Genomic DNA, 27,633 nt, shown 5'->3' on the forward strand with positions numbered 1-27,633 from the left:
AACTAAGGAACACCTGGCTCAGGTCTGCTTTTAAAAATGCTCTTATACTTAAAAGCTGAGGGTGAGTTCTTTGCCAAACAACAGTTGCATGTTATTTGTGATGAATACTTTGGACCTGAAGCCTCGTACGTAATATAGGATCTATGGCTTTGGAAAGTTGCCATTGTGCTTAAGTCTCCCTCTCCCATTGCCCCTGTAGCTGTCCCTTAATTATTAAATTTGGATATGTCTCTGGAGACTTTTGTAGGTGAAATTCATGGTACAAAAAAATTTAGCTAGCTGCAGCATTTGCCAAATTACCTCTGGGAGTCATAAGAGTGATAGGCCGGATAATCTGAGCAAGAACAATTTACCGTCAAGGTCATCCAAACAGTTCATTGCTCATGAAAGAAAGAAAAGTAATTCAAGACTCCACTGAGTCCCAGTTTTGGTCATTAATATGATGCCCTGCTGTGTCTACAAGTTAGGGGAGTAGAGTGGATAAAGACAACAACTTCCTCAGGGCCAAACAGGAAGTCCTGAATAAGCCCTCCCACATGATAAACATGAAGGGTCTGCTCTGATTTCCACACTTAATGGGCTTAGCTGGCACTTGGCAATGTTGTAAATAACTACAATACAAGTCAGAGCTACACTACTGCTGTATGTGTTGGTTTTGGCCGACCTGTAGAGAATATCCAGGCTGCAGAGATCAGCCAATACAGCCTCAAAACCACAGTCCCTTCTGAATAAAGAGTGTCCTAAGACACAAAAGTGTTGTTCACCTGAGAATCTACAGACAGTCTTTGCATTCACCTGTAAGATAAGCTATTTGTAGCATGTGTTACACTGATTATTCAGCTGTTCTTTTTTTTTTTGCAAAGGGCCCCTGTTTCAGCTGTGTTAAGGTATTGGATGTCTGGCATTTAATATAAGCCCAAAGTTGAAAGGATATTCCAAATGTTACCATGCGTTGCTTTGAATGACAAAAACACAGTATTTGTAATTCAAATGATCATGTTCTGTCCCACAGTGTATTGGTATTTGTAAAATTCACTTGCTAGAGAGATGTTACAGTAAAACCTACCACGCTTTAAGACAAACTCAAATTCCCAAGACTGCAGGTTTGTGGAAACTATCTGCTAACTAAATGCTATTATGACATGACTGTACAAACTCCCTGAGGGTTTTTCTTAAATAAATAAATTCTTTTATTACAAAATAATAATAAAAAACTTACTGCAGATTCTGTTTCTACATGCTGCTATTGGCTGGTTGCAGCCGTGATACAAATCAAAATGTACATGATTTTACATCTCTAGCTGTCAAACAGGTAAATCATTAGGAATATCAATTAAGTCTGAATCGTCACTGTTAGGTAGGATTAGAAATGACGGGGGTCCGACCCTCCATAACTCTGGAGACTCCTTGACACAACCCAGGAGGGAAAACAAAATTATTTTAAGTGAAATTTCACCTTGATGGAACATTTTCATTTTTGGCACACACATCTCAAACAATAGTACATGTCAACTAATATTAGTCAGATCAATATTAGCTGCCTGGTGGATTCCACTTGTGTGAATAAAACTAATACAAAAGGCACGAAAAAAACTTCCAGGTTAAAAAAACTGAAATGCTATTTTCAAGGAATAAAAAGTTGAAAGTGAGAGAGCAGTACTAACTGAGTTTCTCAGAGCTGCTGGCTGACAATTCATGTCGACTAAACACATAAAATGTGCCAAAGTGAAATATCACTTTAAATGAATAGTTTGACATTTTGGGAAATATGTTTATTTGCTTTCTTGCTGAGAGTTAGATGGGAAGATCAATACCACTCCTATGTCTGTCCGGTAAATATGAAGCTGGAGTCAGCAGCCGGTCAGATGGCATAACGCATGCAAATAGGGGGAATAAGATAATTCACTGTTTTATAGAGGGTTATATGCCGGACTATTTCTTGCAGTAATTTCCTAGAGTCTCCACTGGTTGCCTGGCAACTGCTCCCATGCAAGAAATAGTCCAGCACATAACCCCTTGTAAAAAAGCAAATGATTGTTTTTACACTTGTACGGATCAAACTTACGAGATATAACGGATGAATTAGTGACCTTTAGAGGTGCTGGCTAGAATTGTGTTACTTTTGGACTGAGCCAGGCTGGCTGTTTCCCCCTATTTCCAGTCCTTCCATGCTAAACTAAGCTAACCGGCTGCTGTCTGTAGCTTCATATACTGAAGAGTGGTATCGATCTTCTCCTCTAACCCAAAAAGCAAACAAGCATATTTCCCCAGAACATCAAACTATTCCTTTGAAGACAGGTAAAAACGAATAAGTCGCTGCACAAGTATGAGTTGAACACAGACACAAGACTGGTTACATATTCAATGGTAATACAGAAAAAAAAATAGAAAGACTGTTCTCAATAATACTCATATTTACGGAAACTTCATAGGGCAGCATCACTGCCCATTCACATACCTATGTCCAATTAGTTTAGGGAAATACTTTGAAACAACACTTATTGACAATAGTTATATAAAAGTCATAGTAAAGTCTGTTCAGGGTATTTACAAAGTGTCCATGCCAGCAGGGCAGGTGTGGTGGGCGGTGTAAGTCCTCTCATGATGTCCTGGTCCGTAGAGAACTCATCCTGAGCACAGTGAGCTCGGCTACATCTGCATCCTCCATCTCCACCTCTTGTTCGCAGCTTTCTCTGATTACATACACTACGAGACCCACACAGATGAAAATGAGCAGGATTATGCCTATAACCTGGGGTACAAAAGAGTAAAGCAACACTTTGTTTAGTAAACATCCAAAGGAAATTTGTATTTTTGGTTAACAAAGTGTATTAACAGATCTATATTATAGTTTCCAAAGGCAAATGGCATGCATTCAATTATACATTCTCTACAGTGCATACTCTGAGGGGGAGGTGTTTTTTTTTTTTTTTACTCCACTCATCCTACATAATCTTCTGTAATCTAGAAAATGTTCAACTTACCTGAGAAAAAACAAACAGCTGCTGTGAGCGGAGCATTAGCTCTTGTGGGGTGACATCTCCCTCACTAATTGGCTCACACCACTTCTGCGGAGCTGCCTTGTCAACTAGTACAAATCTACCCTCCCAGTCTGTCATAGCACAAGCAAAGTATTGGCCATCGAGGAACAACAAAATCAGCCACACGATAGCAGGAACGAAACTGGAGAGGGTAACAGGTTTCCGGCACCACATATCACATCTGCATCCTTGAATGATCAGCATCAAGGTGAAGGCCATGACGGCAGGAATTATGAAGAATGCTGATGAAAATACTCCGTTCCATGTAGGGCTGCAAGGACACTCAAACTCCAGCTCCACCAGCTTCTCTAGTCCCATGAGGATAAAGCCAAAAGCCACATTTGATACCAGAGGACTGTTGCTAAGTTCATTTTTCAGCCTGGTAAGCCATTGTTGTCTACTTTCCATACTAGATTGAGCGAAAAATGAAGACAATCGCTGTAAAAAGCCCAAAAGAGGGTCCACCGTTGTGAACACATTGGCAACAGCTAAGTGATGCGTAATTAACTCATCCAGGGGTAAGTTTTCCCCTCGGGCAAAATGCCACACTTCCACTCTGATTGGTTTTGAACAAAGGAGGGTGTGCCGAGTGCTCTGACATTTCTCTAGCTGATTGGTCTGTGCAAGTTTTCAGGTGGGGTTACATTTTAAATGTGGTCTCCCATGGACAAACTGGAGGGAGGGCTGTAAAGTGGAGGGAAGTTTGTTCTGCAGTTGAGAACAAGACTGGCCCTTTGCAATAGTCCAGCAAAAAAAAGATGCATGGAGGTGTTGGCATTTAACAAGAGGCAAGCCTTTACATTGAATAACCAAGTAACAGACCAACATGCTCATTAAAACTAAACAAAAGGACATGTTACACTTAAAAATATATTTCACTAAAGAGAGGTTACTGAATTAATCAAATCAAACCACGAGCCTTGTTATACATGTATCAAGTGCTCAGGTGTTTTTGGTTCATGTGTTGCAAATGTCTGCACTTAAAAACAATGGAATGTATGCTGACTCTTTTCAGTTTACCTCAACTGGCCACATGAGGTCGCCCATGTAGCACAGCACAGACTAAGGATAGAGGGGATTACAGGAGGCCATGTTGAACTTTCAAGGGGATGTGGTACATACAGCTTGAGAACACCCAGGCCACTGATGTGATGACATAATTTATAAACGACCTCAGTGAGCTCAAGAGCATCACTATAATCTCCTCACATTAAAACCTGACAAGACAAAGTATTTAGGCACTGTGAAACAAGCTTGGAAAGATGTGATTGGTAAAAAAAAATTGTGTCTGGGTTGCTTTCAGTTCTGCATAGGCTAACCATTACAATTGTTCTAACTACTCAAATCTTGCCTGTAGAAATATCTGCCATGTGTTCTGCATATAGTATGTGACAACTCTGACTTGACTACTGGTGATAAACGGGCTGACAATGTATAGTTACATTAATATTGCAGTATGTTGAAAAGAGTAAGGGAATCATATAGGGCAGGCTGGTTATTACTGTAGTGCTGACAGTTTAGTAACTGTATTAGCAGGAACAACACCATCTGAATGGCAGCTGATGGAAATGTGCACGTCACCTCGTTAAAAAGATACAAATTGAAGCTTGTAAGCGGACAAGGAATTGAGGACTGAGGAGGCACATAATAACGGCCTGAGTCCACAAAAAAAACATCAATTACATGCGTGTTATGTGTCAGTGTGTATTTATCCTCGGTCATGAGCGCATAGGGCACGCGCAGCTTTTCGTTGCTGCCGTTGGTGTCCTACCAGCATCTGTTCTTCTTTTTTTTTTTTGGAACAGACTTATGTTTCGGCTACGTCGGGAATAATTTCTGCGCTATACTTTCATTTCATTTCATTAAACCGAACCGTGACCGCGAGAGCGCAAATGCGCATCGGTCTGCGCATCTTTGAATCTTAAGAACTACACTGTGGACAATCTCCCTGACATCCAAAGACCTCTCCTCCGCAATCCGACGAGGCTTCTTCATCGCCTATGGCCGCACATCGGCATCCCTGAGCCGCTGGCCTCGTCCCGGACCTTTCACCCATCGCTGTCCTTAAAAGGTCTTTGCATCAGGAACACATTGCAACAAACATTTCATTTTTTTTTTTTTTTTTAATCATCCTCGACCTGGTGCTATGCTGGGCCCATCTCTCTAGATCTTGTGATTAATACACCATCTCTCCTCCCACATTCGTCCGACCGAGACGCTGGTACTCTCATCGAGCCCCGGCAATGCATCCTAACGCAGTGATGCTGGCGGTGGTCCTTTTGGGGAACTTGATGCTGCCTTTCATCTCGGCTCAAAACGGTAAGAAAGCAGATATGACCATGGCATAATTGTAAACATTGCGTTGAGGGAAAGTGACTTGACTTGTGTGAGGACGCCCGAGCGAAATTCTGAAGAGGATTTTGACTTGAGTGTGACTGCGTTAAAGCTACTACTACAGTTCCACGCATCTCGACAATAAGGCCAGAGTTAGACGCCGACACGAGCTTCAATAACTGACCACAAAACGGAACTCTTAACTAATTAACTATACAGAAAACTGACGTTGTTGTGACGTTTTTGCAAGGTTATTTACTGTCAACTGAGTATACTGTGAGTACTGTATACTGTACTGTATGTCTGTAAGGGGATTTAACTGCCACTTTCGGGCAAGTCGAATATGTTTTCAAATGTGTTTTAAAATATACAATGAGTACTGTTGCTAGGGTTATGCCTTTAATGGAATAAGTTGTAAATATTAACAGATAGTAGTAGCCTAGCCTTAGGCTGCCAGTTTGCCGTTAGTTAAAGGGGGTTGGGTAGCAGAGTGTGTCAAGCAAGACTAACCTGCTATCGAGTAACATATTATCAACACCCACAGACTAAAGACTCGCCCTGTGTGTAAATAGGCCTACTGTAAGTACCAGGCCCTTCTGGATCAATACTATTGGGTCTATGTATTTATTTGATTGGCAAAACCTCTCCCTCTACTGTACCATATTTCCTGTCATGCCAGCTTGATTTGATTTGATTTAATTGTATCAAAAAATGCCATAAACATGAAAAGATATCTAATACAATCGAGGATAAAAACACAATAAAGTCCAGGACTTATTTCCATTGTGGTCCTCAACACATCAGGACAAGACAAGACAAGACACGTACAGAGTGTGTGATGAAAATCGACATGACATAAAAACATTTTCCTTAAATAAATAAAAATATAAACGATAATTTGCCTTTTGTTCTATTCCGCAACCCTATCTATTAACCAGGCCTTGACTGTCTTTTTGAAAGAGTTCAGTGTGGAAATTACTTTAATTTGCCAATCTAACTTGTTCCACTGAACTGCCCCTATATAGGCAAAGGTTCCTTTCCCTAACACTGTCTTAAATCTATAAGGACACAGGTCAGATATGCTGCCATGCGTGTAAATATTGTGTGTGTCCTTTACCTTAGTTATAAGACACGACAAAAAAATTGGGACACTACCAAACAATATTTTATAGATCATGGTCAGCCTTGACATAGTAACATGAAACTCAACAGGGAGCCAGTTGAGCTCAACAAATTGTGACCTACCTATATGAGACCTATTGCCCAAGTTCAGGATTACTCATATTAATTTATTCTGTGCTGTTTGCAGCCTCCCTTTAAGTCGGTTTGTTAGGCCTTCAAACCAGGAAGTACATGCAAATTCAAAATTAGTAGATCTTTCTCTCCTGCCCAACTGGTTCAGTCAGTGCTAATTGCAAAACTAAATGCACACAAACAATTTTTCTCTTCATTCATGTTTGAGTACCAGATGTTTATCCTTTTCAAATTTTCAGACAGGGAATAAGAGGTTGGTTTATAGAGGATGTTCATTTGTGACTTTAATTAAAAAAGTTCACCATGCATTAATCAGAATAAAACTAAGGATGATTTGGTTTGAGTAAATGTCAGTAACATGCTGTTGGGTGTTCCAGGCTGTCCTCTGACACAGCATGCCCTGACTTCAAATTCTGTTGAATCACATCACCCAGAGGGGCACGCAAATCAGCAGCCATTTATGAGATGAAAGTGGAATCTTTTCAATCTTTATTTTTATTTTTTCAACTTTTAAAATAACCACAATGGGTCCCTTGAGCAAGCCTGACATGAATGTGAAGATGTTTACGCTTTAATATACAAATAGAATAATCACTGCCTGTATTCACATTGTTTAAGAAGCTTCTATACCCACAGGTCAAGACACCTGTGTTGACAAGTCAATATCACGGACATGATCTAATCCACTTTCGGAGAAAAACAAGGCAGGGAATTACTCCGCATACTTCAAATTTTAATGCTTAATGTCCACCTCGTCTTTCTGTGGTATAATCGGATACCCACTATGAAAGACTTATTAATAAGACATGCATTCTGATGAGTAGGTTGTGTAAAACCTCACTCTAGCGCTGACCTACCTTTACCTTTTTATTATACTTGCAATGGACAATGTCCAGATTATTTAAATCTAAAGAACTAAACTAAACGTTAAACATTGGACCAGTTTGTACAATTTTCCTGTAATACTAGTAAAACTCAATATGCAGAAATGATAGAAGCATGAATTAAGTAAAACCTAGGGCTGGGCGATAGGGAGAAAATCAGATATTAGATTTGATTAGATAATACTTTATTCATCCCACAATGAGGAAATTCACTTATTACAACAGCAGTTTTTCCACAATAAAAACAAACCAACAAACAACGAAACAAACAAACAACAGGCAAACAACAGACAATGTGCAAAAAACACTGAATGAATGTAAAGTGGCATTATATAAAAAGTATTTAAGTAAAGTAAAGTGAGGTGGCCATAGTGCAAAAAAATACTGTAATGTAAGTAAGTAATTGACGTGACATTAGATTGAAAAATATGTAATTACATAACAGCAAAAGTAACCATAATATAAGTGATATTTAAGTGTGACCATAATATAAATAATATTGAAAAAGTAAGTACTTGGAATGGAAAAAATATAAATACAGATGGAAACATATAAATACAGATAATAACAAATATATAAATAGAGTCATGCTGAGTGGTGGGTGATTGAGACAGGACCTGAAAAAAACTACAACATTATTGGGTGGTGCAGGTGTTGTAGAGTCTGACAGCGGCCGGGATGAAGGACCTGTGGTACCTCTCCTTCTTACACCATGGGTGTATCGGTCTGCTGCTGAAGGAGCTGCTCAGGGACCCCACAGTGTCAGGTAGGGGGTTGGAGGTGTTGTCCATGATGGATGTCAGCTTGGCTAACATCCTTCTCTCCCCCACCACCTCTATGGCGTCCAGAGGACAGTCCAGCACAGAGCTCGCCCTCCTGATCAGTCTATTGAGTCTGCTCCTGTCTCTGTCCGAGCTGCCTCCTTTCCAGCAGACCACAGCATAAAGGATGGCAGAGACCACCACAGAGTCATTAAAAAGTCCTGAGGAGAGTCCTGCACACTCCAAAGGACCTGAGTCTCCTCAGCAGATGGAGGCGGAGGCGGAGCAGACGATAGACAATATTCTTGACCAAATACCTCGATATCGATATTGCGGCGATATTCTAGGGTTGACAATTGGTGCTCTAACAAAATATCTTCACACTTAGATTTTAGATAAATAATCATCAGTAGTGTGGACATAATGTCTAAGTGGGAAAAGGCAAATAATAGAACAACTAGAACAGTCTGGTACATTCAGAAAAGTACATCACTTTACTGTAATGCAGCCTTTAAAACCAGTAAAAGACAACACCTATGTCATATCACGATATTACGATATCCAAAATCTAAGACGATATCTAGTCTCATATCATGATATCGAAATAATATCAATATATTGCCCAGCCCTAGTTAAACCTAGATCATTTTACAAGAAAAGCACCGAAGCAAACCTACGTCTTCAAATTGTGAGGAGACAAAAAAACTAAAGTACCACAGCTGTTATATAACAGAATATTATCCCCTGAATTCATTTCTTTCTTCTTTGTTAATTTCTCTGAGGTGCTTGAAGTGTGTGCATGCACAGTGAGGTGTTCTCTGATCTTGCTATCTGGAAAATCAAATACCTAATAAGCCCTGCATTGTTTGATAAAGCTCAAGCAAAGGCATTCCAAACCCTTCCTGTGGTCTTTGCCCAGTGTTAGTGCCCAATCACTGAGGCCCAGTTCACACCACATAAACTAGCACACACATACAACTAGGGGTCAGTGGGAGACAGACTGGTGCCACCCAGTCACTAAATGTGTGGGTGTTTTATCGGTTTTATGTAGAAATCCTAAAGTTAAAGCTAAGCGACAGACCCATTTCTATTTCAGTAAACAGACCCTACATTCGTCACAGGTTTGATCACAGTTGTAATAACTACAGTTATTATTTTACACTGATGGTAATATTTTGATATTATATATTATTATTATTATATTTGCTCACATCACATTCATCCAAAGTTTGAATTTAGGGTAATAGATAGGTGCATGTCTTCTTATGCAATCCTAGATTTTCCTGTTATATTACAGAATTCAGACAGTGGCATGGGGGAGAATAATAATTATAAGTGCATGAGATGTAATCACTGTATCTGGGAAGCAGAGGGAATTCATGTCAGTATTTGCTCATGTTCAGGGAAAAGTAGGCCTACTATAGGTGGCCAGTTTCTGCGACAGATATTTGGAGGACTGTAAATAGCATCCGTCCATTCTGCCTCGTTTCTATTTTTACCACCGAGACACAGCACTGAGAACTGTGGCTTTAAGGTCCTTTTGTGAAAGGGAATTCATTAACTCTTAATGGACGGCCTCCTTGTGCACAGCTGCACAGCCTTCTAAAGACTCACTAGGTGGCTGTGAACGATTTAAGCTGAGAGATGATGTGATCTTTATGCAAAGAAAATAAAGGCTGTTGAGAAAGGTGGCTGACATGGAGAAGTGCTTTTGTGTCTTATATAAGTTCCTCCTCACGAAGCATGTAGCCCGCTCCTGCTGCCAACTTTGTTGTTGTATTATCACGGCCTGTGTGAACCAAAACATGCAGATCATGTCAATACAACCTTTAGAATAACAAGCTGATATTATTACTTCCATGTTAAAAAATTAACTATTTATATTGGGTTTCTCTCATTTAACTGTTTAGTTAGCAGTTGCTTAAGATTGAGCGCACACAACAGCAAATGTTCGTTATTGTTGAGGTTACACAATTAAAGTAGGGCTGCAGCTATTGATTATTTTAGTAACCGAGTATTCTACCGATTATTCCATCGATTAATCGGATAATAAATAGATAGTAAATATTTATTATTAGAGAATGCTATGCCCACGTGGATTTCAGTATGGACTGCAATTACAATATGCAGGTTTATTTTGTCAAAACGTGGTCCTCCTTTTCTATGTCACATTATAGAAGAATATTATCTACACAGGCCAACATTTCATTTTAAGATAAGCATTTTACAGCTATATACCATTCAATCAATAGACCAATGGTATATGATGCAGCAGCTTGTCCATTATCATGTCTCTGTTCAAGCTCTGGACAAGGGCACATTTGCAAGTCTGGAAAATATGCTGTAGGACTCAAGCCAACTCTTTACACTGAGTCACGCTTGCCCACTGTGAAATCTGATATGGACTGCACTGATTAGGAGCAGCATCACACAGTATAAAACACAGTGCAGTTATATACTGATGCAACTGTAAGGTGAGCAATGCTTTTTTTATATATATACTGATTTGTCCAGGGACAGACATGCTGTTTCTGTCTTTCAGCACCACCCTGCTTCACATTCATACAGTTACACACATTCACAGCTGGAAGTTCCCAATTTAGCCACAGCCCTGTACTACTGGCTGTTCTGCCGGAACTGCTCAGGTTAAGTGTGCTGCACAAGGGCAGCTCAGAGAGAGAATATTCAAAGATGTTACTTTCTTTTATACCTGGCCCTATTTTTTCCCATGGCCCTGAGTATTTTAACTAGTGACCTAGCAGACACAATATTGTTTTTTTTTTTACCAAGAGGCTCATGCCAGCTGATATTCAGCATACCATGGTCATTTAGGTTGACAAATAATAATACTTGGAAGTATGTAGGAGGTTGAGGAATAACATTCGTCACCCCTATAGTAGTCTATATCCATGACGTTCCACTTCCGGGATTGCTCCATTGCCGTCGGAAATTCCGCCGGATTTCACTCTTTTCAGCCGGATGTCCGCTCCTTCCGTTTTCTTTGTGTTGGAATTCTAAACTCCGGTTGATTTATGAGGACTATTGTTAACTGCTCCTCAGATCTCTGCAGGGTAAATCCAGACAGCTAGATAGACTATCTGTCCAATCTGAGTTTTCTGTTGCACGACTAAAACAACTTTTTAACGTACACATGTTCCACCAAAACAAGTTCCTTCCCGAGGCTATTTTGCAGCAGCACCGTGGCTTTTCCCGTTGCTTAGCGCTGCCCATGACGATTGTGATGGGTTTAAAGAAATGGCAATAAACCAGACCAGTTTTTCTCATCTCGGAATGCTGTGTGGACTAGCAAGACCCTCCTGCGCAGCGCTGTGGAGGAAGGTCTGGCAAAGCGAGACTACCCCTATAGAGAACAATTAGTAGGATCTTCTAATTTTAGAAGTTATTTCGATGATGAGAATCAGTGTCCCATGATGCATCTGTCTTTGTGCCTCTTAGGTTTTACATCAAATCATTTGAATTCTCTTGTTTTGACCTCGGAAAGAGAAATAGGAAGTGTTGGTTGTGATTAGGGGATGGGATTAGAGCATTTCTACCTAGCACAGGGGTTATTGGGATTTAAATCTCATTAAACTGTTTCCTCTCTTCTGTAATCTGAATGACAGATTTAAGTATTACCAGCAAAATGGAAATGGTCGGCCCAACGCTTCCTTTTTCTGGAAATTCAGCTTTGCAAATAATGGCAGTATTCTGTCATGTTCATCACAGTGACATCAAATAAGGTATATCAATAATGTGATAAAGTCAAAGGAAAACTATAACCACTCTGTCATCAGTGTGTTCAGGGCTATACATCGTCACAGCCTCTCTGACACAAATTTAGTTGTACACTACATATTACACCTACAAAGTGTATTCCAAGTGTATTGTAAGTTCTTATATAAATACTTGGTGAATTGTTAATTTATTTTATCAAATAAGCAGTTTGTTAAAACTATTATTATAAGAGCATATCAATATTAAATCTAAATTGAGTTGTCAACATTATATTACATTACATTACTTACATTTTTACTGTATAATATGCCAATATGAATATCGCTACATTTGCTTATAGGGATAGAAAATTGCCTTCTAGAACTTCCACTCTGTGTTTTGCATGACATACCTTCTTAAACAAAAACTGATGGCCTGAACATTACTGCTAATGTTATGACCATTTAGCAATTACCTACTGTCCATTGCATACATTGTATTACATTAATTTTAGTTTATATGAATGTTGACGCATGTAATTCATCATATTAAACATGAGAACAATTTAATTATTTATTTAAGTGGTTTTGGTAATTCACTAGCGAGCAGTGTATGTTTTAGCTGCCAAACAGCAACCATTTTATTGTAACTATGTACCAGACTCAGTGTAGCAGTATCATTTGGCTTCTGGATTTTATCAACAAAGCTTGTGAATGACACGTTGACAGCCATAAATATAGACAGCCAAAACTGTAAAAAAAAAAAAAGACTCCATCAATGTGTAACATCACGTTATATAATTTATGTATATCAATAAAAAATATATCACAAAAAAAAAAAACTACATTTCAGGCTATTCCCAATGTCAAAGTAGTTATTAGTTTCGGAAGAATAGAAATTAATAATTAAGTAGGGAATTCCTCTAAAAACTCAAACTGTAAAAAGGATGGAATTTAATTAAAAGGTGTGCAGGAATGTAAAATACTTGTGACTCATACTTGATGGGATATAAGATGCAAGACCACCAATATGGCCCTTTCAACGTTAGCAATGTCAAGGTGCACAAGGGTGTTCACCCTCTGGTAGACAAAAAAAGTAGAGAAAAGGTTAAAGAAAAAAGAAAACAAACATAAACATATCTATGAGGCTGGCTCCATATATACGTATATATTATTAAAATACTGTGGCTAATCTAAACTCACACAGGTGTTCTCACTTCTGCCTAATTTGGCTTTTTTCTCACACCTGTGTCGGCGTGTGCAGACTGTCCGTGACACTGGCGACTCCCTGTCTCATCTTTTTCATTTTGTGAGCAGGACAAGTTATACCCTTTCTGATTCTTTTAGGTATTTGGAGACTAGTGACAGGTACATGGGCGTCAGTTTGGTTTGAAATGTGCTGGGGACAGAGACGCATTATGAATTACATTTCCAGAAGTACTGGGTACAATGACGCATACATTTTTTTTCTCTTTCCCGCAGGTCATGTTTTGAAAGACGCTGTCCTGTAGCTTACTAATGAATAAAAACGTGGTTTAATGTACGTAAACAATGATCAATTATTACCAAATTTCTCTCTAATATTGCTCCTCATAACCACTGAAAACTGTCAAAAAATCAAACCCAAAGTCCAATTATTATGGATGTTATCTGACAAGCTTTTTCACGTTAGGACTTATAAAGCCCATGAGAACTGTGGGGAGTCAACCCACAGCCGCTCCGCTGCCCTGCTGAAAATGTGAAGCAGAAACGCTTAATGTCAGATAACGTCCATAATAATTGGACTTTGGGTTTGATTTTTTGACAGTTTTCAGTGGTTATGAGGAGCAATATGAGAGAGACATTTGGTAATCATTGATCATTGTTTAGGTACAAGCTTTTTCCTCGCCATAGGCGCCAATGAAGAAGAAAACGCTAATGTGAGATAACTTATATAATCGTTGGATTTCGATTTAGTTCTTTTGACAGGCTTAAGTGTTCATTACAAGATATGGCCATGAGAAATTTGGTGATCATCGATCGTTGTTAAGGTACATTAAACCACGTTAAGCAGAATGTCCCGACAGGTAGTGCTGAACAGAGAAGCGTGCAGCTTGTGCAGCAGCAGAGCGGCTGTATCTGTGCCTGCGGGGATAGAAATTGTTGTGGATTTTTTAGCATCTGTCGCTCAAGAATTATATGTGTTATGGACTTTTTTTTTAAACTAAATTAAGCTCGAGGTTTTCAAAAAAAGTGGTGGGTACAAAATGACTCATGACAAAATCTGGTAGGTACGCGTACCCACCGTCCCCACCGAAATCGACGCCTATGACAGGTGACTGTGACACATTCCCAGGATAGCTCTGCCAACCCAAAATGAGATCTAGAGCGTCTAGAATAACTGAAAACCCCTGTGTGGATATGGGTGGCCTTTGAATCTTACCAAAATCTGTCACTAGGTTAAATCCTAATTGCTTGATTTTGTGTGAGTAAACGACGATTGTCACAACTGTATGATCTATTGTGTTATACAAATGACCCGTAAAGGCACACATATCTGTCTGTCACAGTACGATGCAGGTACAACAAACATGCGCCCACACCCGCAAACTTAAACACACACATACACACTGCCTAGCTGATAACTAGTTCAGTGGCCCTGGGGGGTTTCCTACTCGCTGCTTTCTCTGGTTGTAGGAAGGCAGCTGACTCACTCTCAGGCTGCATGGTGCATGTGGCTTGCTATCAGTCCTCAGGGGAGTTTTCTTCTCTACCTACATCAGTAGAGTATGTAGGCTGTAATGACTGTGACTTCCACACAGCCTTAGACAGAGCTTGTCACAGAAAATAACAGGTTATTTTGTGATAGTATTGTGAACATGTCATAAGGGAGTTAAGTGAGCTAAAGCGTGCAACTCAGACATGGCACTGTGAAGGACTTAATTATTTCTTGTGCTGGATAATTTCTGTTTAACCAGGGACGGACTGGGGTTAAAAAACAGCCCTGGACTTTCTCCTGAATAGGCCCATCATCCGGCCATTCGCCGCTAGCCTTGCACGACAGACACTAGCCAGGAAGTCCAGATACTATGCCACAATACTGTAGTCTATCAGACAAGGTATTCACAGCAAGTAACATCTCAAAAATAATGATGATAATTGGGGTTGTGTTTATTAGCCAATTGCGGTTGGTACCATCTTTACAACTAAACACTCTGTAGAGACAGGTGTTTAGGCTTTTGCTGAGGGTGGTAAATAAAAAAATTGTTCTAGGCTGTGACTATCTGACTAGGGCCATTTGAAATATTGTGATGTAGAGCATCCTGGGACATCCTGGCACTTCCCTGCACTCTCCCTGTCATCTTTTGTGCTGCAACTATCTGCCTGAATAAACAAATAATTTTAAAGATACGTTAATAGTTATTATTGATATAATATGTGTTGCTTTGTGTTAAAGAATTAGCAATGAATAACCTATTTAATATTTTGTCAATGTCATATTATACTTTTGATTCATATTAAGGCTGTGAAATTATGAAAATGACTAGGCCCTATCAATTTTGTCTGTGAAGCTTTCACAAACAACCACCACGTCTTTGCCAGTTCCACAACAGTAAATGCAAATATGAAAGACAAGGAAAAACTGCACTCTGATGGAAGACAGACAGAAAGTGAAAGCTAGGATTATTTGGTTAAACTTTTGGTTACATTTGGTGAATTATTTAAACCTGTTTAAATGTTTGTTAGCACATTTAGAGTGGTACCAATGCATGCCTGATGTTTTCCCGTTTAATTCAATACCATAGTCTTCATCCTAATAGCAAAAGTGAGCTCACTACAACCTCTCATATAAAACAAAGTGAAATTGCGGTCAACCCGCGATTAATTTCTAACGCGTTTAATGTTTCAAATTAACCTGACCAGAAATTAATACACTTTAAGTTTGCCGGCACTAAACGGCACGATAACTTTCATAATCATGATACACAGCCATAGCTGTTGATAGCTGACTATGCAATTTGTTAAGATAGGGATAAAGGCAACCTATTATAAAGTGCCCTGCTCCTGGCACTTACCTCTTGCTGATGTGAAATTAACTCTGCTGTCTGTCCCTCATCATGACCAGGCTGTGGATTGGTGATAGCCAGACTAGTAGGCCTACTCTTCTTCCTCATTTTTTTGAGGATTGTCAGGCCGTCCCTGTGTTTAACCATCTACTCATGTATTCATGCACACAAGCCACCGAGGCAACATCACCTCTGCACGCATTAAAATTTTAATATTAGCCTTATTGTGAATTCAAATGCTTGCAGTTAAGCTCTCATTTGTTTCAACTAACCTATAGGCCCATAATGTTCTTTTGAGAATGCTGCATATAGTAATGCAACACCCCCCAATTTACTGACACTGACCAGCAAGAAACCCCCACCACAGCTAGGTCTGCTTTGCTAATATTTTGGTTTGTATTTATCTGTGTTGGTACAAGCATTATGTTGGTCCTGCAAATGTGCAAAGACAATATATCATGAAAATACACAACATCTAGAACAGCCACTGGGAAGGATTAGTTGAAACAAAACATCCCCATGTTAGCTCAGCAAGCACTAGCAATTAGCCACCTTTAGCAACTAAGCAAATGTCAATACAGTACAGTGCAAGCCATGTAATAAGTAATAACCGTGAAGGACCAAGCAACTCATTTTCAGAGCTACATTTAAAGCCAACAGACAGCAAGTATTTGGTACTCAAAAGATAGATTTAACGTAGAATAATTAATGGACATGTCTACATGTCTTTAGTAGTTCATGAGTACTGTCCGAACCAGCATTCCCCCTATACTATACATACAAACAGACAAGTCTATTCTTGTTAGACTTTGTTTTATGTTCTATTATTTCCTAGGTCAGTCTATGTGAGAGAGCTCTACTGTTTGCACATTTTAATACAATAACTGTGCAGTGGCTTTATCGTGTTCACCAGGTCTCTTGCAGCCAGCCGTGCTGCTGTTGCCTTTAGGCACTGCTGTCACAAACCACATACATAGTACTGTTAAATTGTCGTAAAATGCATGGAAACATTAAATTGTTTCCATGCTGTTTTAACTGTTCATTTTCTACAGAAGACTTTACCATGCAAAATAAATAAGTAATTTAACAAGCAAAATGTTGCGGAATCGTTGCATTTCTCAGTGTTATATTGTTTTAAGTTGAATATCTTTGAGTTTCGAAAGAAATATCAATTTGATGACATCATCTTAGGTGCTTTGAAATACTGAAGGGCAATTTTGCATTAAACAATATATTTATTAAATATATATCATATATCAATAGATGGATTAATAATTTAGACTTACTGTTCGTTGCAACCCTAAACTGCTATCCTCATAACATAAGATGATACCAGGCATAAAGATGAACTCTGCTCATCTTTCTTCCATCACCAAGTAGCTGAGATCTGACCACCCTCCTTTGCACCTCTCTTTGTCACTTCTTGTCTCCCAGCACGCCTTTGAAATAAATGAGTACCGGCTGGCTGCTTTGTGTTTTGTTTTCACTTGCCAGTATAAGCTCCTTGTTTAAACAACACGAAAATTGGTGTGCTCACTGGCCGAGTGTTGTCTGTAGTTTGTTCTGTGGGTATTTCTCCACAGAGCCTCCCTGAGCCTGAATTTAAATGAAGTCATCTGTTCCATTTTCTGATTTAATTTGCCATCACCTTGGAGGACATGCAATTATTTTAAGCAGATACTATACTGTGATTATGAGCACTTATGCATGGCTGACAATAGTTATCTGTGCCATGTGCCGTGGTGTAGAATGCCATAGTAAATGTTCTGTCAAATTGAAATATTGCTTTAACAGTGTAGGCGGAAAGGCTTGGATTCACCCTCTGGGATTATGTGGTGAGCTTGATGGGCCCAGATGTTTCCAGAGAAAAGAAAGAAATGCTAATTACTCTGCATATCTCTAGGCATTGCACATAGAAACACAAGTTGTAAGCACCAAATATCATCAGACACATCTGAATACTCCAATTACGATAATATTTATTTGCTAAATTCTCCTCACAATTTCTCTTTCCTCTCATCTAATTAATTTTCATATGGCTGTGAGTCACAAACTGGTGTCAAGCAACAGATGCTCACTAACTAAAATTAATGTATTGTTAAGTATATGAAACATATTTTGAGTCCAGTGCACAGAGAATAAGGCCGGCGACAGACTGGATGCGCCGTGTGTCATTTATTAATATGTATTTGTGTCAAAATGACATATAAACATCTTTTCCTATTCTATTTTGCCTGGAAACGCTTCCAACACACTTGCGTGTTGCGTGAAAAATAGGCGTCGGTTCTATTTCTAGCAGGCACGCGTTTTCGGTGCGGCTCGAGCCGCGCATGAGACGTGTGTGTCACGCAGGCTGTTTGCAAGCTCTAACCTGTTAACATGGGAGCCAAAATAGAAACGGGCACGCCATGCAGCTGACACGCTCACGCGACGCATCCAGTCTGTCACCGGCCTTGTGAATGGTATTTATTTTCACTTATTATACTACTTATTATTTAAATGTAATGCAACCGGCTTCATTAGCTGAATGTAGTTGTTAACACTCCTTCCTTATGCTTCCACAGGCTTATCTGCTCATGCGCTTATGATCCATTACTTTGAGCAGGGCAGATATGTCTGGCAGGGCCTGTAAGTTGTTGTATTAAGACACAACACACAGTCTAACACTCAAGAGATCCCAGGCTCTTTGTTACAATTTCCTCTACAACAATTCAGGGCAAAGTTAAGGCAATTTTTTTCTGATTTACTTAAGCACATGTGGTTTACAGCTGACGGGCTGCAGGGGCGGCAGAGAACAGTGTCTGTGGTCCAGATGATTTGTCATTAGATGAGGTTCGTTAAGGTTGGCAGTGTATTGTTGGGCTAACTGCTGATGTGAAACAGGGTTATGAATCAGGCACAGACACATCATGCTACACTCAAAGTTGTGGTAATAATGCTTATGGATCCTGTTCTGTTTTGAATCCCACTGCATTTCATATTTGAAATGTGTTTCCAATTCCACATGGCAGTAAGATGGTTAGAAAAAAATGGGGGTTGTTTGTACAACTCCTTAAGATGAAATACCAGTGGCGTGATGTAATGGGGATATGATTGTATATTCAGGATCTGCTTGTTACTTAAATGAAGTTTGCTTTAAAAGTACAAGTCAACTTTGTGTGATTCTATCCAAACTATCCTGTTCCACTGTGACCATATGTGTATTTTGTGAATTTTGAAAACCTGCTCTTAAAGTCCAGTTTATCCAAAATGAGAGCTGGCTGTCCTAATTTCTGGTCTTACCAGCAAAAGCTGATATGGAGATTAGATTTATACATACATACAGTACAGTTGTATGTGTGATGCTTTTTGTGAACTGCTTTTAATTGGCATTTCAGGTTCTTAGAAAAAAAAGATAAACCACTTGATTTGTCATGACAACTTGAATGCATTAAAGGTCCAATATGTAATATTTGTACTGTAATAAATCCAAAAATGACACCAATGCCTCATCAGATATTAAGGAAACATGTTAAACTGAAATACTATCTTTTCTGACAACAATGCTAATTTCAATATTTTTCTTTTTGAAATTTACATTCCGTGACGGAATTTATGTTTATGTTTTGATCTGTGTGTTGTTATCAACGGCCCAGTTTGACAGGCAGGCCGGGTTGCCAGATATACCTGTAAAAACGTAAACCCAGCGCGCTACAGCTGTAACGTTAGTACAGCCATGAAAGCAGCAAACAAACCAACAGGATCAACGGAGATAGATTCTACATGACATAAAAAAATGAAAACAGCATGTTTCTAACAGTTGCGTGACCAGAGACGTAACAACCCCCTGGTAAATATTGGAAATGTATTTGAAAGATGGAGACAGCTTAGAGCCCAAAAGGACGCAGAGTTGGCTTATTTTCTCCTGAACCGGTAAGCATTAGCTCCACGCTAATTTATCACAGCTACTATGGATGGGCATTTTTTGTCATTTCAACATTTGTGTACTCACATTGAATTATATAGCTAGAGTAACCGAGTTGGTTACTCGCAAAAACAATTGAGACATAGCCAGTAAAGTGATCCCGACTGGTCCTGGCTAACGCCGCCATGCTAACCCTGCTAACTGTTAACGTTACCGGGAGGACCAGGCAAGCAGCCCATGGCTGTTTACAGCGTGTAGCCTCTTCAGCGGCTGGAGCCGACAACGGTGAGTTATTTTAAGCCACGAGAGGGGGGCTGTAAATCGGAAAGAGGGGACTATGAGTTTGCAGTGTGTTTAGCGATTGTTGCCGTAATTCTAAGCCAATGAAGTGTGTTCCGTCGGCAAGGTAGTGGTATTTTTAGCGTTTCGTATTGTAATTCTAAGCCGAGGAAGTGTGCCTGACTGGTGTGTGGAGAGAACAGTGAGGTTGTTGTGTTTTTAGCGGTTCATACTGTAATTTTAAGCCGAAAAAGTGTGTCTGTTAGTTGGTTACAGAGCTCCACGTGAGCACGGGCTTTTATGACTGTCAATATAGCCAGCATCTAACGTTAGCTACTCGGCTGTGCTGTGGAGTAATGTCTGGCTATGTGAGACTAGCATTTAACGTTAGCTACTCCGCTGTGCTGTGGAGTAATAACTGGCTATGTGAGACTAGCATCTAACGTTAGCTACTCTGCTGTGCTGTGGAGTAATGTCTGGCTATGTGAGTAAAGCTTCCAGCTACATTGTTGTGAATGCTGCGGTCTCAGCCTGGCAACCCCCGTGAACTTCGAGTCTGGGCAGGAGGGGGCGGGGGAGACGACTCTCCAGTATTTTGAATTGGTAGTGCAGTAACTATTTTAACCGCTAGCTGCCAGTATTACACACAATATTACATATTGCACCTTTAATTATTGTGCAAGTAAAATATCTGCATAACACAGAATGCAGACTTTTCAAAACGAATGTGAGCATTTTCATTCAGTATGTGTTAAAAATGTTTTAACATGCACATTCATTTAACATGCTACAATATCATGTACAAGAATTGCTTAGGTTTCCTTCAACATCTCAGGTTTCCTCCCACAGTCCAATGACATGCATGTTATGTGAATCGTGACTCTAAATTGCTTGTAGGTGTGAATATGAGTGTGCATATGTTTATTCATGGGTATGTTTTAGCCCTGTGACAGACTGGGTGCATCATACCTACCCATGTGTGCTGGGATATTCTCCAGCACCCCGTAACCCTGAACAGGACAAGTGGGTGTAGGAAAGGGATTGATGGATTATAAGAAACTAGTGTAGCATATCAAAACATTTATGAAAAAATGCATACAAAATCATACAAGTGTATATACAGTATAATATTTTTCCAAATTTGGTGTAGATTGAGACACATTTGCAGGACTGGCAAAATATAATTTTGGCACCAAGGTTATTATAGTTTTGCATTTTTCATTAGTTTTTATTTATATTTCGTTTTGACTTTATTTTTTCAAATTCAGTTTAGTTTTAATTAGTTTTTAATGCAGGTTACAATAAAAATAAATAAACAATAAAATGCTTTGTTGCTTTAGAACAGGCCACTATATGGCATTAAACCAACCTAAACTTTGACTGGGGCCAAACTTTCAAGATTTTATTGAGAAGTTCTTCTAACAAACTGTCAATGGGGTCAAGTACGAGGGATGCCACTGATTGTTGCCACGCAGTAAGCATAGAAAAGGCTAAAGTGATTGTTTACCTACTTGACAAGGCTTTCTGGTAAACAAACCTTTAAGGAGACTGATTAAACTCCGTGAGAATGCACAAATAGTTCTCCCCTTTCACGCTTCCACGTATTTACTGAGTGATTTGTGAAATTTTAAAGGTCAGGTGTGCTTTACATGCTGCATTCAATGTACGGTAACTAATGTTAACAGTTTGCTAAAGCATAAGCACATGAAATGTACACTTTAAAAATCCCGTTGCACTCATCTTTATAAGGTTAAATGTCAGAGAGAAAAAGAAAAAGCGAAAAGGATAAGAAATACACAAGATATCAGCACTACTTGCTGGCCTGGACTTGGGACTGGTTGACTATGACTCTGTCTGACAGTTGTATGGCCTTAGTGGGCCACGGAACCCTGATGTTGAACGGACTGGATTTAGGCAATCATTAACCTTTTCTTTTTCCACCTATCAATGATTTGATGATTTGCTTTGTTTTCATTTGCCTTTAATCATCCACTCTTTTTTTTTGTTGTATGTTCTCCGATCCTATTTGATTTCTTTCTCCATCCCTTGGCCTTTCCACACCTTCCTACTGCTCTAACCCTGTTCTACCCTTTCCTTCCCTGCCATCCCAATACACTTTTCCTCTCCAGCTGGGTTTGTGAAGTCACCAATGTCTGAGACTAAGCTTACGGGGGACACCTTTGAGCTGTACTGCGACGTGGTTGGTAACCCCACTCCAGAGATCCAGTGGTGGTATGCTGAGATCAACCGAGCTGACTCCTTCAAACAGCTGTGGGACGGAGCCCGCAAGCGGCGGGTATCCATCAACACAGCCTACGGCGCCAATGGGGTTAGTGTGCTCGGCATCACGCGTCTCACATTGGAGGACTCTGGGACCTATGAGTGCCGGGCCAGCAACGACCCCAAGCGCAATGACCTCCGACAAAACCCTGCCATCACCTGGATCCGCGCCCAGGCCACCATTTCAGTGCTGCAGAGTGAGTGGTCTATGTCCCTAGTACCTAGATGATGAACAAACTACCAATCCCCTGTCCCAACAACTCCAGCCCTTAAAAACCTCTCACGAGCCCACCCTCACCACAGCGGTCACTGGCCAGACTAAATTAAAACACCAATCACGTTATTAATAAAAAATGTTAAGTTGCTTTTTACAAGTATTAATAGAAGGAACATTAAAATTGTCTAAATCCATATGCCAGTGGTTGCCATTTGTGTTTTGTTTTCATTAATATGATTTTTTTTTCTTCTTAATTTGGTTTGGGAAATATTTACGTTCTCTTTTACTGAACTCCGTAAACTCCCTGTCTCTTCCCAAATCCCATAGAGCATCTTGTTGTAAATGACCACAAACCCAGGAACTTTACCCAGTCTCTATCTACATTTTCTTATTTTTCTCCCACCCCAAACCTTTGTTCTTACTGTCTCATGTGTCCTTTCACAATATTCTGATCATGATCTTGTTCTCTGTATCCTAATTTCACCAATTTCCTATTTCTAGATCTATTTGTGATACTTATTCCCTTAGCATTATGTTATGTCTCCTGCGTTACATTATTTGTTTTATTTACTTCAAAGCCCTGCCTGCTTAATGGAGCAAAAACCTAGTGGTGCTTTGAAGTAATGGTGCTTTTGATTTGGCCATCTGACTCTGGGTACAGTGTAAATGGGACTGTAAGAAGACACAAGGAGGGATCCGTTAAGGTGTAAAAGAGTGATTCCTGCTGTCAAGTCTTTCCTGATAAAAGCAAAACATGTTCTGATTTCAAATTTGTGTGTGGTAATCCAATAACGGATAAAACCACATGAGGGCCTTGAGAGTCTCATTCCTCGTTCAGATGAGGCAGAGATTTCACTTCTACAAAACAGTCTCTCTGGACTTGCCTGTGCACTGTGTAACCTTGTGCCTTCTCAGCCATCAAGCATGTGACTGTGAATCAGTAATGACATTATATCCTTTAACCTTCTGCTCTATGCACATAAACATTCAAACAAACTGAATTTCAACTGGACCCTTCTAATCTGTACATGCTTCAGTGCTCTGCCCACTGGAGCACGGGGATATGTGGAATGTTGTTAGTAATGGTGAAGCTCTCTGAGAAGCTTAGAGGAGTTTGATCCATGCTGGCTCTTCTGATTGGACTGACAAATTTTGATTTCTGTTAGCACTACTTCATTAGGTGTAGGGCTGATTGACTATTATAAGAAGTGCAGCAGCACATTTACTTGTTTCCCACTTTTCTTGCCACAATGTAACTTATTAAACCTGCAAGTCCTCACTAAATATATTCTGTCATTACTGACGAGTAAATGTTCTCCATATATACATGTAATATCCAAGTTATTACATGTATATAACAGGCTATACATAATAGCCATGAATGTATAGTTTGTAACTGGGGAAACACGACAAAGTCTGATTGTCTTGTTTTTGGCTTTTGTTTAATTTAGTTTGTTAATGTGGATCGCTCTTAATCAGTATACCCAGAATCAGTATACTGTATTATGTAGTATTTCATTCCCATTACAAAGGTCTTTAATCAGAACTGTTTGGCATTTGGATTTGTAATATTACAATTTTCCAACCACCCCTTACTCCCCCAAAACAAAAAATCTATTTAAGATAGATCTTTTTAACATGTACTTTCTACATGTGCTTAAAGTGATACACTACCCAAATGTATACTTTGGATATGAAACTCTCAATGTAATTTTAGTAGTTTGTATTCTAATTAAAGGAATAATTCGACATTTTGGGAAATATGCTAATTTTCCAAAGCTTTGCTATATTCTAGATGAGAACATCGATACCACTCTTGTGTCGATAACTATTAAACTACAGCCAGCAGCCAACAGCTAGCTTAGCCCTGCCCCAACGAAAAAAAACACCTCCAAAGCTCATTAATTGACCTGTTATATCTTGTTTGTTATATCTGTACACAAGTGTAAAAACGTCTCGTTGTGCCGGACTAGTTTCTTGGCCGAGAGCAGTGACTTCCTAAAGCAGGGCTAGCTGTTTTCCCCTGTTTCTAGTCTTGAAGCTAAGCTAAGCTTCTAGGCTCCTGGATGTAGCTACATATTCAGTGTACAAAAATGAGTGGATAGTCTCAGTCTAAGTTCTCCTCTAACTCCAACAAGAAAGCAAAAGAAGCACATTTCCAAAATGTTCCACTATTGCTTTAACAAAGAACATCAGCTGTGGTTAGCTTTAATTCATGTCAAATACAATTAATTCCAATGGTGGTAGGTTTTCAAAACGTCTGTAGAAACGTCTCTCCCCACTCTTGCATCATTGTCGGTTGGTACACCAAATGGCTAAATACAGTGCATCTGTGTCACACTGCCATCACCCTTCTTGAAACTGAAGCTTCCATAAAGTAATTCATTTAGCTGTGTTTTGGTGAAAATCCTGTTTAGTATGTAACTGAAAATACAAACAGTAATCAGAAAAGTAGATCATGGTGCAGGAATGGTTTGCGAAGTTTCTGTGGATGATTTTCCACTTTTTTCCAGCGTGAAAAGCTTTTCACCTTCCGAATTCATTGTGGCCCATATGAATTCAAGCTGAATACTCTTTCTCTGAGAAAAAGTAAACTTTTCAAGCCTACAAGGGGTGAGTGTTTCATAAATACATGTATTTTCTATGTAGTATCACTTTAACTAATACAATAGATCTCAGTGGATTTTGAGTACAGACATACTGTGTACTTCAAAGCAAAGTAGCTATTTTACAGTAAGCACGTTTGTGAGACTTTGCTTTTTAAAACAGTCATAATGGTATGTGAAGTTCTACTGTTTGTATTGCAAAGTAACACAAATGTGTACTAAACTAACAAGAATGTATTGAAAATTGCATACCCTTATGAAGAATGAGTGGTTCAAACCATTTAGCTCAACCACGCGCTCAGGAGGCCCACTATTCTCTCTTTACCAGCACAGTTACTGGAACATCTCCTTGGCGGTGCACTTTTTGTATTGTGATACAATATCACAATTTGGGGCCACTTTTTAGTATTGTGATACAACATCACAAATGGGGCCTGCCTTGCCTTTTACAATTATATAATGCCTCCCTAAATATAGACATTGTCAAGTTGTTTACTAGGTCTCAGCTATTTAGTTTAATAGACTAAAAACACCTAGGAAAAATGTAACAGAATGCAGCCCTACTTGACATTCAATCAATGCAATTTAATAAAGTAACATCCCTCATATAATATCTGTCAGTTAATTGGATACAATCTTAATCTAAATGCAGCACTGTATTATATTGTACCAACAAGAGGAAAAGGGTGATCAGGTTGACTCATTTAGAGCAACATTTGATATGTAGTTCCATTCTGATATGGCGATACATTATGAAACAGTTACCACATTTTAAGTTGTGACATTGTGTCCGACAAACAACCTTCTGGTTAAGTTGCCCGTGGACCACTGTGCCGTGTTTGCTAAATGTTAATTTATGTACCTCATTGTTGTGTGTGTATGCATGTCTCGAAGATACTATTAATAGTACATGTGGTTCTGCTTGGTGGGGGAGGGAGAGATGCAAGGGGGGAGGGAAGAGAAATCCCTTTAGCTATTGAGTAAACAGAATTGCAAGAAGGTGCCATGAATGCTAATAAAAGTCACTTGCAGGTCTCAGTAGCCATTCTTTCCCCTCTCCACCCTTTTGCTAGTGGCCTTGTAGCAGCAGCCAGTAGTAGGATTATGATGCTTCTCCTCTCTGCTCCTCCCCTCGGGGGCTCCATCGTTGCCATGGTTGGCCCGCCCTGGAGGAGGAGGAGGGGCAGGGCGCAGGAGGCTTCCTGCTCACTACTCAAGGCAGAGCAAAGGGCACCTCGCTCTCAGATGACACCTCCTGCTTCCCTGAACGTCCTTGAGAAATGTACCCTGGTATCGTTTAGTAACCATTGCTTAGCAATTTAAAGATTTAAGTAATGTAGGTAGTTGTTCAGCAGTAATCTTAAATGTCAAAGGACTGTTCAGTGTATAAATCTTCAGCCCAGATCTCCAAATACACAGCTTTTTTTGTTTTTTTTACTTCTACTGTATATTTTCTGATGACATTCACATGCAAGCATAGGGTAAGCCATCTTTGAGAGCCCATTCAGTTTCCTGTTAAAATGAGTGCTCATATTATGCTTTTTTGCTTTTCCCCTTTACTGTATTGGGTTATATATCTTTTTTGTGCATGTTATAGGTTTACAAAGTGAAAATGCCCAAAGTCCACCCCAAAGGGACTTACCATCAACAGAAAACACGGTTCACAAACTGCTACAAACAGCTCAATTGCAGTCCGGCCTTTACTTCCGTGACAAACGTGTGTCCCTTTGTGACACATGTTATAATGCTCGCCTAGCTGCTAGCATGGCACAACCTCATGCTCTGCAACGGACTAGCTAGCAGTGCTTACCTAGCTACTGCTCATGTGCGACTCCCAACAAAGATGGAACAGAAATTTGATGTCTCACTCTGTAGCTAAAACAGAGAGCTCAACACACAGGGTGAAAAGAGGAGCTGCAGCAGTGTGCAGTACAACAAATATATGGTGTTTTCTGAAAATTAAACCACATTAACCTATTCCGGTACAACCTCCAAATACAATTATGAACCTGAAAATGAGCATAATATGAGCAGTTTAAATTACTGCAGTTATCAGCTTCGGTATATTGTCTATCTGTCAAATATCCTCTTAGAGTCTGCGTGACTGTACAACTAGAGCATTCAGAAAAGCATTTATGAATGCAGTGCTGTAACAAGAGATAGGTGTGACATAAATTCATATTTAGTTTTCCACAATATAAGAGAGATGTTTTGTTAGCATTTTCTCTTATAGTCTTTATGTTGATATCCAGAAATATTACTTAATCACTACTTTTTTTCTCTAAAGATAAATGATCGATACAAGGCTTAACAG

General features: G+C 39.5%; 1 protein-coding gene across 1 annotated transcript in view; it reads left to right on the top strand.

Moving 5' to 3' along the window:
• Positions 1-4,774: 4,774 nt before the first annotated feature.
• The window catches only part of nptnb (neuroplastin b), a 37,737-nt gene continuing 14,878 nt past the window's right edge, over positions 4,775-27,633 (top strand). The window contains exons 1-2 of the mRNA XM_028576927.1: positions 4,775-5,360; positions 22,346-22,693. Coding sequence (XP_028432728.1) covers positions 5,285-5,360; positions 22,346-22,693 — 424 coding nt within the window. The 5' untranslated portion in view covers positions 4,775-5,284. The remainder of the gene's footprint in view (positions 5,361-22,345; positions 22,694-27,633) is intronic.

This window comes from Perca flavescens, chromosome 1 (genome assembly GCF_004354835.1).
Source record: "Perca flavescens isolate YP-PL-M2 chromosome 1, PFLA_1.0, whole genome shotgun sequence".
Lineage (NCBI taxonomy): Eukaryota > Metazoa > Chordata > Actinopteri > Perciformes > Percidae > Perca > Perca flavescens.